This window comes from Drosophila pseudoobscura, chromosome 4, assembly GCF_009870125.1.
Source record: "Drosophila pseudoobscura strain MV-25-SWS-2005 chromosome 4, UCI_Dpse_MV25, whole genome shotgun sequence".
Classification (NCBI taxonomy): domain Eukaryota; kingdom Metazoa; phylum Arthropoda; class Insecta; order Diptera; family Drosophilidae; genus Drosophila; species Drosophila pseudoobscura.
The window spans coordinates 8,317,666-8,334,651 of NC_046681.1; the positions used below are offsets into that span (position 1 = coordinate 8,317,666).

At 40.9% G+C, this 16,986-nt stretch overlaps 3 protein-coding genes and 1 long non-coding RNA gene across 4 annotated transcripts; 2 read left to right on the top strand and 2 right to left on the bottom strand.

Annotated features, from left to right (window-relative positions):
- Window positions 1–1,898: 1,898 nt before the first annotated feature.
- LOC117183978 (uncharacterized) lies at window positions 1,899–6,083 on the bottom strand. Its single transcript, XM_033379743.1, has 3 exons — window positions 6,055–6,083; window positions 2,469–2,691; window positions 1,899–2,398 (listed from the first exon to the last, which is right to left on the bottom strand). The coding sequence occupies exons 1-3, from the start codon at window positions 6,081–6,083 to the stop codon at window positions 1,976–1,978; spliced, it is 675 nt and encodes a 224-aa protein (XP_033235634.1). The 3' UTR covers window positions 1,899–1,975.
- Window positions 6,084–9,244: 3,161 nt separating this feature from the next.
- LOC117184114 (uncharacterized) lies at window positions 9,245–11,675 on the bottom strand. The gene is made up of 2 exons (XR_004469319.1): window positions 10,914–11,675; window positions 9,245–10,127 (listed from the first exon to the last, which is right to left on the bottom strand). It is a non-coding gene; the product is annotated as an uncharacterized lncRNA (long non-coding RNA).
- Window positions 11,676–13,004: 1,329 nt separating this feature from the next.
- On the top strand, window positions 13,005–13,573 carry LOC6902493 (uncharacterized). Its single transcript, XM_002133002.3, has one exon. It carries the CDS (start codon window positions 13,094–13,096, stop codon window positions 13,493–13,495), a length of 402 nt encoding a protein of 133 aa, XP_002133038.2. The 5' UTR covers window positions 13,005–13,093; the 3' UTR covers window positions 13,496–13,573.
- Window positions 13,574–14,473: 900 nt separating this feature from the next.
- On the top strand, window positions 14,474–15,794 carry LOC6902494 (eukaryotic translation initiation factor 4E1-like). Its single transcript, XM_002133003.3, has 5 exons — window positions 14,474–14,853; window positions 15,015–15,089; window positions 15,148–15,247; window positions 15,309–15,396; window positions 15,465–15,794. Exons 1-5 carry the CDS (start codon window positions 14,618–14,620, stop codon window positions 15,623–15,625), a joined length of 660 nt encoding a protein of 219 aa, XP_002133039.2. The 5' UTR covers window positions 14,474–14,617; the 3' UTR covers window positions 15,626–15,794.
- The last annotated feature ends 1,192 nt before the right edge of the window (window positions 15,795–16,986 follow it).

The window sequence follows — 16,986 nt, forward strand, 5'->3', positions numbered from 1 at the left end:
TCAATTCCCTCGCTAATTGCACTTTCCGTTTTATTTTGGTGTGAAATCGGGTTTGAGTGAGGCTTAAATGAGTTTTTAATTCACACAAAATGTGTAAAAGTCAATAGAGCGATTTGGAGGGTATTTAAACAGATATATTTATTTATATTCTCTTGGATTGTTTTCGAGTTTGAGAGTGTCCATTTGGTGGGGAAAATATGCTTGTTTATTAAATATTATGAAAACTTTCCTCAATCGAAAAGAAAAACAAATTGAATGGTCATGGCTTTTCCATTTCAAGCGTCTGGGGTCTTATTTTCCTGGTAATTGCATCTGAAATGCGCATACGTTTTTGCAGAGTCACCTCATGACGTCATACAACAAAAAAATTAAATGGCGGATTTCAGAGGCGGACTAACAGCCGGATTTGTTGTAATCTTCAATCGATTGGTTGTGACCTCACAATAGTTTTGTCAGATCTGTAAAAAATATCGTATCGGTCAGATTGTGGCGCAGTTCTTCGTTTATTTTTTATTAACTTATTTATTTCACGTATTTTCTCTCTTCTTGTCGATCGTCCAAATCATCATCAGACTTATCGCAGAATAATATCGCATAAAACTTATCGCAGTATAATATCGCGTTAGGTTAGGGTTAATATCGGTAAGGGCTAATATGGGGTTGGTTAGGGTTAATATGTGTTGCCTTACAAGATATATATTTTTTTGGAAAAATACACAGGACGAAATATTTTTCGTTATATGTAAACGTACAATAGCATTGCCAAAAATATCAATTTTGAATAGTTTGATCTATTTTCGAGCTCTGGACAATCTTAAAATCTCAAACATCGATAGGCAAAAACTGTGTCAATATCGATTGTGAAAAGCTGCAACCAGTCCTCGGCTATCTGTCTTGGCACTTGAAAAATTTAGAGTTCGTACCGTTTGCACCATTTCGCATAAAGACACGCCCGAGAACTTTGTTGTGTGGACTCCCCAAGGAGAGGGGGCGCCTTGGGGGCCACCAAGGCGATCAAATTGAGTCTCGAGTCCGTGGCCGCAAAGGCATCGATAGAGCCGTCGGGCAGCGGGGAGCTGCTCCCAAAATTGCAAGTCACTCGCGACGGAACCGTCCACAAAATTCAAGCAACTAAACGGAAAATAATATATAACAAGCGCCGCAATATTCTACGGCAAGTGCTGGAACAATTAATTGATATTTGAGTTTATTTGTAATTGAAAATCATTTTCCGATCAGGCTCCGTCGGCTGCAGAAATTTTCCCTCTAAAGCTGGAGCCTGCCCAGACGGCCAGACAGGTGCCGCCCGTGAAGGAGGAAGAGCTAAAGTCGTTTGCGGTTGACTTTGATAACAAGGATGAAGCGCCAGCTGTGGGGCCTTTAGCACCCCCAATGCGGTGTCGTTCGGCGACGCCACCACCGCTGACCAGCAGACAAAGCAGATGCCCAATCTTGATGATGCCGATCGCCAGTCGTGCGGGCGGCACAGGAGCCACCAAATCGAGCTGTAGGATCGCTCTGGAAGGAGATGGATACCCAGCTGAAGGCGGAAATATTGCCGGACAGTCCGGAGCAGAAGGCTCTGGTCAAGGAGATGAAGCGAGTTGAGCTTCAGTTGCAGAATCTGGACAGAAAGACCCTGAAGAACGAGAACGAGAATGTTGCGCAACATCAACCTGCCTCACCAAGATGGAGCAGAATAACACCAACAGTCACAACTTCACTCGTAAGTCAGCGCTAGACAAGGTCCCCGTTAAAGTCTAAGCTCATGATTATTTTTTCAGAGCCTTGGGTCTCCGCCAAGCGCCGCGGCGCTGCCGTAACTGTTTGCCGAGGATCTATCCATGATCCGATCCGGGCAATCAGTCGTCGGGCGTTCAGAACGCCTTTATTCTTCATTCTTGATCATTTATTTTTTATTCCAAAATAGGTTTCTCAGTCATTTAGTGGATCCTTGCGCCCTTCCGCCACGTATTCATTCTGCATGAGTACATTTGCTGCGAGTCCACTCACGATCGCAGTCACGGAAAAGCAAAAGATGATCTGTGTGACCAGAGCCTTCTGCTCCGGACTGTCCGGCAATATTTCCGTCTTCAGCTGGGTGTCCATCTCCTTCCAGAGCGATCCTACAGCTCGATTTGGTGGCTCCTGTGCCGCCCGCACGACTGGCGATCGGCATCATCAAGATTGGGCATCTGCTTTGTCTGCTGGTCAGCGGTGGTGGCGTCGCCGAACGACACCGCATTGGGGGTGCTAAAGGCCCCACAGCTGGCGCTTCATCCTTGTTATCAAAGTCAACCGCAAACGACTTTAGCTCTTCCTCCTTCACGGGCGGCACCTGTCTGGCCGTCTGGGCAGGCTCCAGCTTTAGAGGGAAAATTGCTGCAGCCGACGGAGCCTGATCGGAAAACGATTTTCAATTACAAATAAACTCAAATATCAATTAATTGTTCCAGCACTTGCCGTACAATGTTGCGGCGCTTATTGTATATTATTTTCCGTTTAGTTGCTTGAATTTTGTGGACGGCTCCGTCGCGAGTGACTTGCAATTTTGGGAGCAGCTCCCCGCTGCCCGACGGCTCTATCGATGCCTTTGCGGCCACGGACTCGAGACTCAATTTGATCGCCTTGGGGGGACCCCATTGGGAGTCCACCTTTGGGGAGTCCACACAACAAAGTTCTCGAGCGTTTCTATATGCGAAATGATGCAAACGATACGAGCTCTAAATTTTCAAGTGCCAAGACAGATAGCCGATGGCGGGTTGCAGCTTTTCACAATCGATATTGACACAGTTTTTGCCTATCGATGTTTAAGATTTTAAGATTCTCCAGAGCTCGAAAATAGATCAAACTATTCAAAATGGATATTTTTGGCACTGCTATTGTACGTTTGCATATAACGAAAAATATTTCGGCCTGTGTATTTTTCCAAAAAATATATATCTGATCGATACGATGTTTTGTACAGATCCAGCTGTTAGGCCGCCTCTGACATCCGCCATTTAAATTTTTTGTTGTATGACGTCATGAGGTGACTCTGCAAAAACGTATGCGCATTTCAGATGCAATTACCAGGAAAATAAGACCCCAGACGCTTGAAATGGAAAAGCCATGACCATTCAATTTGTTTTTGTTTTCGATTGAGGAAAGTTTTCATATTATTTAATAAACAAGCATATTTTCCCCACCAAATGGACACTCTCAAACTCGAAAACAATCTAAGAGAATATAAATAAATAAATATTTCTGTTTAAATACCTGGAAATCGGTCTATTGACTTTTACACATTTTGTGTGAATTAAAAACTCATTTAAGCCTCACTCAAACCCGATTTCACACCAAAATAAAACGGAAAGTGCAATTAGCGAGGGAATTGAGGTAATTACAGGTGGAAGGATAAGGAAACGAAAAGCAGTAAATGGAAACTTAATTAGCGCATCGTAAAGAAAATCCAGAAGGATACAAATGTGACTTCAGTTTACTCTCCAAATGAGTCAGGGAATTCCATTAAAATGGGTTTAATAAATATTGATTATCAACATTAAAAAATCAGGAGGAAAGCAGCAGTCGATAGCAGCTTTTATGAAGCAACTGGTGTACAGAAGAAAAAACCAGAGAACTCTGGAAGGGACGCGGAAGCGCCGAGGACAATGTTGGACATCGACGACGACAAAGACGGTTCGATGCTGGGCTGCTTTGGCGTGACGGAAATGACATTTCCATGGCGGTGATACGAGGCGACGACATCGCCATCGACATCGGGTATCAGCTAGATCCATATTCGGTTTTGGATCTATCCATATGGAGCTGATTCCCAAGCTACGCGACGAGATGCGAGAGGAGCTCAAAGTCAAGATAAAGGAAAGAGGAACAAAGCCACAAATCATCTAGTGCTTTTTCCTGGCAGGGATCGAGGCTGGATTCGCGGCGACAGTACTTCTTCAGAATCAGTACGTGACGGAAGTGGATCTAGATTCCAAACCGAATTGAGATCTAGATCCAAAACCAAATGTGAATCTAGATCCAAAACCAAATATATGGATCTATGTTCGCATTTGGAAATATCATGCCTCTGCCATTTATGGGTCTAAAATGTTTTAGTTCTGAATAAAAGTCTGCCTGGTACAAAAAGAGCTCGCCCGAAAAAATCAATTGTTTTGTGACAATGTTTATCCTCTAGAGAGGGACAGGTCTTGGGCATAGGTCTTGGGCATATCCAGCCATATATCTCCCCAAACGTCGGCCCAAGTAACCGGGAATGGAGTTTTTGGCCGGCTGACAGCGAATGGACCAGGTTAAGTAAAGTAGTGGGCATTGGTATGGTATGTCGATGCCGTTGCGTTTACTCAGGATCGCGGTCAACGGTGGAGTCAGTCCAGAAGCATCTTTAAACCATTTCAGTATCCATGTGAAGATCTTTTCGGACTCGGTTGGCACCTAGACTGCAGTACTCAGTTCTGGCCGTGGTAGTGATTGCGCGTACGTACACTGTTGTGCCACAGGCACGATCTGAGGCATCTACTAACGTGTGTAGTTCTTGGGTACTGTAGATCCGCACTGAGGCTGATGACTGGCCAGGAAATCCACCATCCGTTGCCATCCGTGGGGAACTGCAGCAGACACAGCAGGTCTGCGCTGTACAGACTCTGGATCCCATGTTAGGTTGGTTCTGCAGATTGCAGTGGACGGTTGGAAGTACACACCCCAATGATGCCAATGAGAGATGAGGGTACGAAAAAGATGGGGATTAAATGTATTTTCATTCACGTTGGCGGGATGTCATTTAATTTACGAAAAAAGTTGGTTTCTGAACGTAAATGCTAATATATTAACTCCATAATTTAACTGTGATAATTTTAAATTAAAATATGGAGGTCAACAAGGTCAATTGGTTGTTTTTCTGTTACCGATTTCCATGCGGCTCACGTGTTCATCGGATATATCTGATAAGGCGATAATTCATTCGATTTGTTCACCTCAAATTGCTCGTGGCAGTGCAAAAAGCGAACAATGATAAATAATTGGCTATAAGGATTTGATCCGACAGATTAGCTCCTGGAAATATTCAATTGATGAAGACCTATCATTGAAGGGTTAAATGTACTTTTTTCTAATTGGCAGTCAAACAATAATTGCCCTGCAGCTATTTCATTTCGACAGCAAATAACCAAACTGTAATTTTCTTTGAAATTTTCCAGCTGGAAATGCCACACCAGACTGCGAACAAACCTGAAAAGCAAAAGAAACACCAACAAATCCCAGACCAGAGAAATCTCTGCCAAAAAAGCAAAAACCCAACCGCTTTCTGGGTTTTGGTTTTGGTTTTGTTTGGTTTGGTTTGTTCGACTCTTTTGGCCAAGATTGGCCAAGGAAATATTTCTTTTGTTTCTGTGCTGTTCGCCGGTAGACTCTTCAGGGAGAAGGACTAACTGAGTTTGTTTGTGGAAAGTAGAGTTAATAAAATGGTTTCTAAGTAAGGAGGAAGCAAACCCGATTTGTAAAATTATAATTGTGAAATTAGTCGATATTGCGAGCATCTAGATTACCGAATTTCCCAAATATCCCCTGCCAAAGAGAGGTCAATTCATTCGAACTCCCCCAACTTAATTGAAATATTTACAGAGCCAACTGCCATGGACGACTTCGCACTGTAACATATTTTTGAGGTCATGGCGATAAATATATTGCTTTCCCATAGCATATGGTGCCGTTACCATTCCGTCCAACCAAGGCAGTTGCTAACATACAACCTTCTGGAGATTTTGCCAGCTCTCCTCGATTCCTATCTGTGTATAATTTGTGCGAAAAACTTCGTCATGCGAGCTCTGGCAGTCAGTAAAGCTTCTACCAGCTGCGGTACTGCCGCAAAATAGAACCCTCGGTGAGACCGCCGACCACCACCTGATAAATTTTCAAATTTGCATGCTAATGGAAGGCATGGAACTGTTGCTGCAAAGTTTATACCTTTTGCTGGTGGATGGGTATTCTGGTAAACTGCTCTGCAGTCGAAGATATACTATTTCGTGTCTAGATAGAACGTTCAAAGAGGTATACCCCAGGACCCGAAACATTGCCACGGGCATTTTGAGTGCCACATCAGTGGCACAATCCATGAAACAGAATCACAGTGGTCCCGCGCTGGGTATTTTCTTACCTTTCAAAACAGACTACTTGCTGATGAAAGTGTCAGATGTGTAGGAAATAGGCCACCAGAATAGACGCCACTCTTATTAGCCCACTCTGCGTACGAGACCTTTAGGAGGAATGTAAAGAGATGTCAAACACTTTTGGCAACAATTCGTGGATTTGTTTGTCATTCTGGTCGTAAATTCTATTGGAACTAAGAACTTCATAGCCCCTTCATGGAAGATTGTAGCCCCATTAATAGTACCTCTTTAATTGGTGCATTAAAATATTTGATAATGTCCCCCCTTTTTGCAGCGACAGTTTGGCATTTAGCCGACCAAATATGCTCTAAATGGGATTTGAAGAGGCCACGGCCTATGCGCTGAATGTTTCATGCCCTCATTGGATGAGTCAACCGTTCATGCATTTACTTTGGCCTCCATTCGCCACTGTAGTGCCCTCCAGGATGGTATTCTATTTGAGCTTCACTCGGAATGCATTCATGCCTTCCAATCCATGACGAGACTTTTTATCTGCACACTTTGTATGCATTTAAAGGCAGGTGCCGTACAAATTTTCCGGCCAGATGGACATTGTGATTTTTCCTAATTTGTATTATCCGCGCGGCACTGGGATATAAAACGTTAATTTTCTTAGTGAACGCGGGTCCCAAGTGCTGCAGCTGACAGGGGAGGAGAAAAATGAAGAATTATAATTTAAACAATTATTCAACCCACGAAATGCCACGTCAGTTGAGTAGGAAAGCAGGTGGAATAGGTTTATTTAGTTTTGCGTGAAATATTTGTTATAAAAAAAACGAAAGAAATAAATATAGAGCAGAAAGAATGGCCCTACAGAAACAGACCGCCTTTGGAAGCAGATGTTTACTTGCCTCCAACATTTTGGTGTCCAATTCGTCAGAAAGTCGAAATTTAGCTGAATCGGTCTGAATTTTTGATTAAGGTTTAAGGATGCTGAAGAAGGTCCACCTTTCTGTCTACCGTCTATTAACTTAAATTCAAATATTCGATTAGTTGTTAAGCACAGGTCTTTAAGAACCTTTTGGTTCTATATTTATTGGCAAGCGAAAATATTTTAGCGTCAGACAAACAGCGGGATGCAGTACTTCAAGGAACTTCAGGTCTAAGACCTGGGGGCCCCTCTGCTGTTCGAGGGAAAAGTTGTGGTACTCAGCTGTTTTCTGGAGCAAAGCGCTTCACTTTCAGTGCAATCCCCTGCATGACTGCCCATGTTTTGACAGGAGATGGCGCCCTACGTGCAGAGAAATTTCACATGAGCGAGTTGCAATTTGTGCATACTGCCAGGAGGTGCAAAATCAATGCCAACAAATCTGTACAATCAACCTGGGAGAGGGAAATGCGTCGGAGAAATTCCCGCAGAGAAAATAATTGCAAATTGAGCAACGGCGTTAAGGGATATCTTAAGCAGGGAATCTACATATATATATGTACATATCTATAAGGAAAAACTCTCTACAGAGAAGCCTCTGGCGGGGTCTTTATATCCCTGATTAGGCAATGATAGTTTGATGTCAGCATGGATACATTTTATTCAGTTTTGTATTTCCATTCACGTTGGAGAAATAAAACAAAAATAATCTTTCGTCACGCAGAATAACAAAACCCCTATACGGCAATTTCTCTCTACTGGACTCCACATGAGATGGGAAATGGGTTGGAAACCGTCTGACTTGGGGATCACGGACACAGTTGTTTTACATTTCTGCATCATTAGATACATAGATGTGTGGCAGTAAGCAGTCAGTCGGGCGATATAAAAAAACAGAAGGGACGTAGAATACGCCAACGGAAATGGCTAGAGTCTAAGTGGATCAATTTCTAGGCTGTGAAGCAATAAGCAGACAAGACACTTTGAAGGCTTTGAAGCTGCCACAATAATAACATCTTATCTGAAAAGCTTTCGTTGAAATAACTTCTCCTGTAGTAAATTATTATGGCCGCATAAATTGTTAAAAAGAGAATAAATCTCGCACAGCAGGCAACGACGGCTTTAAAGGTCACACCCTCACACCCGCCGCACGACAAATAAAAATGTAATAAATATTATATGCTTTATATATATATTTTTATAAAATTCCCTAATGCAATTGCACAAACAGCTCTGGGCACCGCAATGCGGACGGCAAACAGCTTTCGCAGTGTAATGGTCTGTAATGGCTTTTTGGGATGGGATGGAGAGGACTTTTTCTTGTGACCTTCTCGAGTGCTGCTAGTCGGAATTTATTTCTGGATTGCTTTAGAGATGGAATGAAAGTGCAGGACCTTCTTATGTTTATCCAGCTCTTAGAAGTTTCATAAACGAATTTCGAGTTAAACGACAATGTTCACCTAAACAAGACTCTCGTTTAGCTCTAACTAAGTTACTACCCAATTTAACAACTCAATCATAGCTCTGATGGAGCCCAGAGATATTAATAATGATGGAGATCTCAGACTGTATTAAATTCATGTTTGAATGCCATGGTACAGCTCTGGCATGGACAGCTCTGGACAATTATTAATGTCCGCGTGTGCAATAAATAAATATGAGCAAAAAGCAAACTCATTAACGAGTGACAATTGAGTTAACGATGAGTCAGAAATGAAAAGGATTAATCGCATAAATGCATTTCTCTCTGGACTTAATGCTTCACGATGGAAAATGAAACGAAATAGCGAAAGCCAGAAATTAAAAAAAATGACTGGGAATACCTGTATATTTAGTCTACTTAATTTTATCTTACTCACATTCGGCAAATTGTGGTGTGTCCTCTTGAAAAATCTCAAACTATAAACTGTCTTTGTGGACTTCGACTACAAGAACCTTAGGTGAAACGACAGAAAATTAAATAGGCTATGTTACAAATAATTAATTTTCATTCCAATTCACTTGAATTCACCTCTGCCCCAAAATCCCAAATTTAATAAAAAATAAAAATACCCTTTATTTTTAGACGATAAAATAGCACTGAGACTTCAACTAAAATTGATCTTAATCGAAACAGTTTTAGAGTCTTTAAATTTGAGGCAAATGTCTGCAATCTGCAGGGGTGCGCATCTGTCACGCGAGTCGTATGAGTAATGCAATCAGAAATTTGCTGTGCAGTGAACTAATTCGCATTTTATACCCCACAAGACAGTGTCAATTAGTAGATATTGCCAGCGGTAGAAATGTTGATGGTGCTGATGCTGGTTAGTCTTTCAATGTGGTTTCATTAGTGGACAAGTTAATGGATGCCTGCTCTAACCGAGTATTTCTTCCGACTGCCGTAATTTCAGCGGTTTACTTTTCGATGCTGTGCAAAACTTTCCAGCTGCTCCAATTTTTTCTTTAAATCTTTTTCGTTTTTCTGTATGAACTTTTCCGTTTTATCTTGTGTTTGGTTTCCCTTTTTGCACAGTGTGTCTGTGTCTTTGTTGCGTATAAATGGCCGACAATTAGTTTAATTGTTTTCCTTATTTTTTGTTTCTACTTTCTTCCACTTTCATTGCACTCTTCTCTCTTCTTATTGGCGTTCATTGATGACTCTCATTGATTAGTTGTGCAATTGTTTTGGAGCTGTCAATGCCTTTGTTTCATTTTGCTCTACGTATGTGTTGTACTCTTTTTGAATGGCCATCAAATACTAAAGCGGTTAGGTTATAATTGCAGCCATTGTTGGGGCTAGCAATCCCATTTTATGCTGGAAATATATTCGTTGGGAAAATCCAAGATGGGCATCAATTTTCATATTGCTATTTTTGATTTTCGATTGTTTCCGGTATGGTGTTTAGTGGCTATATTCTGGTTTCGGATTTTGATAGTTTTTAGATCCCCATACGTCGATTAGATAAATTTGTACTTAAAGAGCAATATATGAAGATTTAAATTTAACTACTTTTTTTTACAGCTTACCCATAAAAAGAGCATATCGACCAAATAAATCTACTTCGCTTTTCGTCCTTGAAGCTGAAATGCACACAGCACATGTGATGCTGGGTCTGGAACGAAAGACAAAGTAGATTTGATTAAAATTGATGATGCTCTGCTTGAGTTTCTGTTTGTTAGAGGACAGCTGAAAAATGTCATAAATCTTTGTCACCTCTTTGAGAGAGTAAAAACACAACTGAAAGGCTCATATAATACTTTTGCAAGTGTCACTACAATTTCATAATATGTATTCAGCTGATTAAATAAAAAATAAATCCATTACATATTAGACCCAACAATCTGTCGACAAAATATCTTTAAATATGTAAATATTTGGCAGAGGAACTGTAATTCCAACAATCGCTGGAAAATTAAGCATTCAGAAAATTATAAAGGGTCTCATATTGCAATATTTTAGAGTCAACATTCCCAGTGCTTGTAGCAGATACACAGATTTCCATAATTTGTGGTGTTTTTGTGCTGTATTTTGTGGTTTATTTTCAGCCAAGTGCCAGAGGGCAGTATTGCATTCATTGCATTAAATGAAAACTTTCCAGCGTTACAGGCGCACCCCAAACTCTGGGCCCAGTCCAATTTAAGTTTCCGCCGGCAAAAAGAAATGTTGCGCCAGACAAAATGTTGTGACAAGAACCGCTGTTTGGCGGAGAACTGCTCTTAAATCTGTGAATGTTTTGCCTTGTTTTTATTTAATTTCCACTTAAAAAGAAATTAATTTCCGGCATTGCGAATAAAAAATAGGAGTTGATGTGGCTCCTCTCTGAAGCTTCCTGTGAAAAGGAATTCATTTCAGCCACAGTCTAGTATCCACAATAATATGGGTACCATTTAAGATTTACCATTTAAATTAAAACCAAGCCCACGTACTCCCACGCCTCAGGGGAGTCGCTGCATTGATGGCGATAATGTATTCCAATTTCCTGCCAGAAGTAAAACATTTTACTGTAGAATTCTGAGATTAATTGCGACGAGGGTAGACTCTCTGGAGTTTCCTGTTTCCGGCTGCTGAAAGCATTTAAAGCGTGAAAAGGAATCAATCAAACTGAATTACTAATCACATATGGACACTAGGACACAACTTGAGACAGCCGACAACTTGTTTCAGTATGCACTCTGCTGGGGCAAAGGATTGGGAGGCTGCTTCGTTTTGTGTGGCAGCCACTGATTTCATTCAGAAATCCACTTCAAAGGAATGATTAGCAGAGGCCAGGGCTAATTGTGAATTCAACTAAAGTTGCACAAACATTTCCACTGGGAAAGTTCCACACCAGCATGCAACATTTTTTATCAAAAAGTCTGGAAAGTTTTTTGCAAATAATTGAAAATGTAATCCTTAATTTATATGCTTGATTAGAGAGTTCTGCGCCTGCCCTGATTTAATTAGATCTTGGCACTCTTCACATCAAATCCGAGGAAAATTACACATCTTGGCCGCCCCCGAAGCTAATTATAAAAGTTTCCCACCCAAAGGGAAAACTAAGACTTGGAACTAAGAAAGACTCGCTGCTGATTGATGGCCGAGTAGTTGAAATTTTCCAATTTATACGATGGGTTTTGTGGCGATGGAAAGCGCACACCGAGCAGCTGCTCCACGACACGGAAATTGCCTGGAAAATGTACGAAAAAAAAGAGTAAAACCAAATGGGAGTACACATTTATAAATGTTAGCATTTAGAGTATATGTAAGTACTTTGAAATAGCACACAAAAGTTGTGTCAGACATTGAGAGTATACTTTGAGTTCTTTTGGAAGAACTTTCCCATTTAAAGGCCATTTCCAGGATAACCACTCTCTTTTGCATCTTTAGGTTGGGATACAAAACATTTCCTCTTGCCTTTGAGACAAAAGATTTTTGCCAAAGAGAGGGGGATCTTTCGGACTTTGAAACAAAAATGAATGGGAAAAATACGAAGGAGTTGTGGGATATTCCACAGCTTGTTTTGGTGTAAGAGGACCATAAATAGATTTTGTGGACACTTTCTGAAGATGGTGAAGCTGAAAACATACATTTAAATCCGTTTGAATTTGTACAACTTTAACATAATTTTTCAAACAATAATAATAAAGTTTTTACGGTAGAAACCACAGTGGCAGCACAAAATATGACAGCGCCTAACAGCACAGACATTAACAGCAATTAACAAAGAGTCAATCAGGGCGAACGGCAGATATAAGCAAGACAAGGAAGAAGAAGAACAAAAAAAAGGGGCAGCGGCGAATAGTTATTACTGAAGCGGTACAAGTTTTTTAAACCTGAAACCTTAAACTATAATACTTGAATAGCCCTGCTGGGTTGGGGCACATTTTTGGGCAGATTTGGGTTAGAACAGAAGAGGTAGTGGTTTAATTTATTGAAAGCTATATTTTTTGGAATGGTTTTACATCAAACCTAATTTCTATCAACATCAGACAACTTTTGTTGCTACATGTTACTTTTTCATTTTGTAATTTCATACTCTTATAATTTCACAAGAAAAACGTAACGAAGCTTGCAACTAACTTCGCTCTTCCTATATATTTGAGAGAACGGAAAAGCGTTGAGGGTTTATTTCACACTATTTTGGAAACATGAGAACCAATGCCAATAAATAAAAAATTCTTTTTAAGTTTCCTCTTAATTATCTCTGTTACTTTTTGACTGAAAGCAAAGATAAAAGAGAAAACAATAGGTGGCATTACAGCTAAGTGCCTCGACAAAAGGGGTATCATGTATATAGAAAAGGCTCTTGCGGATCTTTCTATATGAGATACATATATTAATCAGCTGTCCGAAAGTACAGATACAGGTTTACGTTCTTGACTGTGAAAACACGCACTTCGAGGCTTCGCTTGAGAGTCGATAGGGAGTCTGCCCCGCATGGAAAGGTCTGTCTATGTTCCTGGTCTAAATTCGAAAAGCAGTAAAATGTTCTACAATTTATAGTTGCTAAACAAAACTTAGACTTTCATGTCATCATTTTAAAACTAATATAAAAATTCATTCATTTTTTTTAAAACTTTTTCTTTGGTTTTTTTTGCAATGGTTCTTGTGGTGCTCGTGAAACTGAGCGTGGTAGCTGGCGTTGCCTTTGCCACCAAGCAGATGGGATTTTGGGAGAGTCCGGAGCACTCGGTTGTGCTTTTAGAGAATGCCAAAGAACATCTCAGGCCTTACGCAGCGGACCTGAAAGACCGGATCTGCTGCTGGAAATGCCAGGAGAAATGCAAAGAGGAATTCGAGCCGAAGCCCTGGCGAGATTCCTGGATAGAGTCCTGGAATGACACCATCAAGAAAGTCTTCCACTTCCTGAATCAGATGCCTATCTACTATTACCGCTTTTCGGAGGATGTGCAGCAAGCCGTAACCGATTTGGCCAAGGAAAAGGACCAGAAGCAAACCACTCCCCCAAAGGTGGACAAAACTCCGGCTAAATCAAATTGAAAATTGCTCCCTTTGACTTTGAACTTAGCTTTGGCCAAAATCCAATCAATAAATTTTCCCGCAAAAACACAAACTTAAGTAAAATTTTCAATTTAATAGAAGAAATTTGTATTTGCTTTTAGTTCAAATGGTCGGAAGTTGCGTGACAGTGGCGAGTGCAAGAAAGTGTTCAATATTTTATTCCCTTGCCAGTTTTTGTGGAATAAAAGAAGTGGCCAACAGTAAAGCAGCGCCCGCCAGCAACAAAAATCAATTTGTCTTAGAAACTGCACACTTCCAACATGTCGTATGTGTAACAAGTGTGGCACATAAATATCCTGGGCTGCAGCACTCCGTGCAGCGTCTTGGCCAGGCCACAAAAATAAATAAAATAAAAGAGCAAGTGTTGCCCGCAAAGTTTCGAGCACTTTTACCAGATACTATGATTTGATTTGTGTGAAAACATGGCAAGTTTGCGATACCATTTGTAAAGTTACCTGCAGCCATTTGTTCGCATGAGCAAAAGCATTTAGTAAGAGATATAGGTAGACAAAAGTCTCGCAAAGTATTAGACCAGGTGCAAGACTACGGAGGACAGAAGCAACTATAACACCAACAGGGAATATAATGTTGGAAGCTTAATAGTTATAGCCAGACGAGCATATAAGGAACATTTCATAATCACATTGTTGTTAAAACGAAATATTTACAAAAAATTGAAATAAAAATGGGCAGCCTGAAGAGCTAAGAAGAAAGAGCTAAAACCACCATTCGAATGGCGGGAAAAACTTTAAATTTTTATACGGGTCATTAGGGATTAATTGCGTCCAAAACTTTTAATTCTAGAAACTTCCTATTGGTTTCAAACGAATATCAACCCTGGTTCTGCTGACGTACTCTTTTGTCGGATCTGAGTAGCCTACAACTCTATGGTTACTTGTCCTTGTCGTCTTTCGATACTTTCAGCATCGGAAAAAATATAAAGTAGGCGACGACTTTTGTCATAACTAAATATACAGCAGTACAATACAAAACTCCATAAGTGCCGAGAGCTTGTTAGAAAAAATAAAAACTCGGGAAAAATAACTTACAAATAAACTGCAAAAAAGAAAAACAACAGTAAACAATATATTGAGAAGCGAGATGGTGTATACGGGCTACGATGGTTCTGCTTTGTACCCAGCTATGGGCGGGCACATGACCATATCGGGCGATGCTTCGCCCAATGAAGTGAGGAACCTCCTGGACTATGGGGTGCTTATAAAGCATCCTCTGGAGCACACCTGGACGGTGTGGCATTGGGAGAATGATCGCTCAAAGAACTGGAGCGATATGCTTAATGAAGTGACAAGCTTCAATACGGTTGAAGATTTCTTTACGTGAGTTTTTTTTCCCATCTATAAAATGCTTATACACATTTTGACATAAGGCCACTTCGATGGAAAGTTCCACCGAGTAGAAATAATTAAATAAACACATTTGCATATAATTTTTTCCGGATATTGTTGTTTAAACTGATTGAAACTTAACCAATTGCTAGTGTGTACTATTTTATCAAGCCACCATCTCAGCTAAGCGTCTTCAACGATTATATGGTATTCAAGCAGGGAGTGCGGTAAGTTTTTCACACATCTGCAGTGTCTTTGGTGGTATTTGACGTCGGCTTCTTGCAGTCCCATGTGGGAGGATGATATTAACAAAGATGGCGGCCGTTGGATTATAATGTTGGACAAAAACACCAAGGCCATGAATGACAAGTTGTGGCAGGATTTGGTAAGTTTTAGTATTTAAACCCTAGCGCTTATGTGCCCCTCTCATTATGTTCGCTCTTCAGCTTTTGTGCAGCATTGGCGAGTGCTTCCAACACTCGAATGAGATCAACGGTGTTGTCATCAATGTGCGCAACAAGGCCAACAAGTTGTGTGAGTAGTACTCGTGGCACACGTGGCGGATGATAGATTCTGGATGATAAATTATATTTTCATTACAGCTCTCTGGACCAGAAACTCGGCTAATGCTCACGCTGTGCTGACCCTGGGCCAGCAGTTAAAGGGACTGCTAAAATTGACCAACGTTGAGATACAGTACCAGGCCCACAAGGATGCCATGGTCCAGCATGGACCAAATTTTAATGCAATGTATAAGTTGTAAACGCCCCACTTCAAGCTCCCACAAAAACGCCACATAGTTATACTAGTAAACACCTCCAAGATCCTCTCGAGATCGTTATCGTAAATGCACAGTTCATTTTCTGTCGGAAATGTGCATCTACGATCGACTCGGAGCCACGATTACACCGATACCAGTCCACAGCACACATCACATGACAGCGAAACTCCTCTGCACTTGAGTTATGGTATATTGATATCCTCAATAAAGTATTGCATGTACTCCTGTGTGTTGTCCTTGGACCGGGATAAGTCGCTGCACATATCCCTGAAAGCCCGGTCAGAGGTAAAGGAATATGCCAAGACGTTCGTGGCCCTGGCAGAGATTCAGAGGGTTTCTGCAGGCTTGCAACCTTTCTACAGACAATTGGATGCTGGCTAAAGTGGAGGAGGCCGCTGGACAGAGGCACCAGATGATCCTCCTTGTTAACCTGGAGTCGGTGGAGCTTCTGGGCGACTCAGGCGTTGTGGAGGACTATGGGTACAAAATGACCAAGAGTTCTGGAATCAGCGTATGCCGAGAAATACGCTGATTTCTTAGGCCGAGGTCGGAAACGACCACCACGAGTCTAATCTACCCCTAAACTCTTCGACTATCGGGTATAAATATACTCTTTCGTCACGCAGATGGCTAGAGTCTAAGTGGATCAATTTCTAGGCTCTGAAGCAATAAGCAGACAAGACAGTTGGCTTTGAAGCTGCCACAAGAATAACATCTTATCTGAAAAGCTTTCGTTGAAATACTTTCTCTTGTAGTAAATTATTAATGCCACATAAATTGTTAAATAGAGAATAAATCTCGCACAGCAGGCAACGACGGCTTTAACATTTATTAAACTTCACACCCGCCGCACGACAAACAAAAATGTAATAAATATTCTATGCTGTAGGTATATTTGTATAAAATTCCCTAATGCAATTGCACAAACCGCTTTGGGAACCGCAATGCGGACGGCAAACAGCTTTCGCAAATTAATGGTCAGTTATGGGTTTCTGGAGCGGGATAAGAAGGACTTGTTCTTGTGACCTCCTCGACTGCAGCTGGTTGGAATTACCATAGTCTTTTATAGTTAGTTCAAAATAATTGTATGTGACTTCAACTTGATATCTATTTAGAGGGAACATCCGGTATAGGGTTTTATTGGCCACACTCTGGCTTAATTTATTGATAGTTCTTAGACATCGTTTTCCCCATATGTCGTTTAACTACATTTGTCCTTAAAGAGGAATATAAAAAGATTTAAAATTAAGTACTTTTTTACAGCTTTCCCATCGACCTAAGAAAACTATTTCGCTTTTCCTAAAGTTGAAAATGCACATATGCACATGTGGTTCTGAAACCGA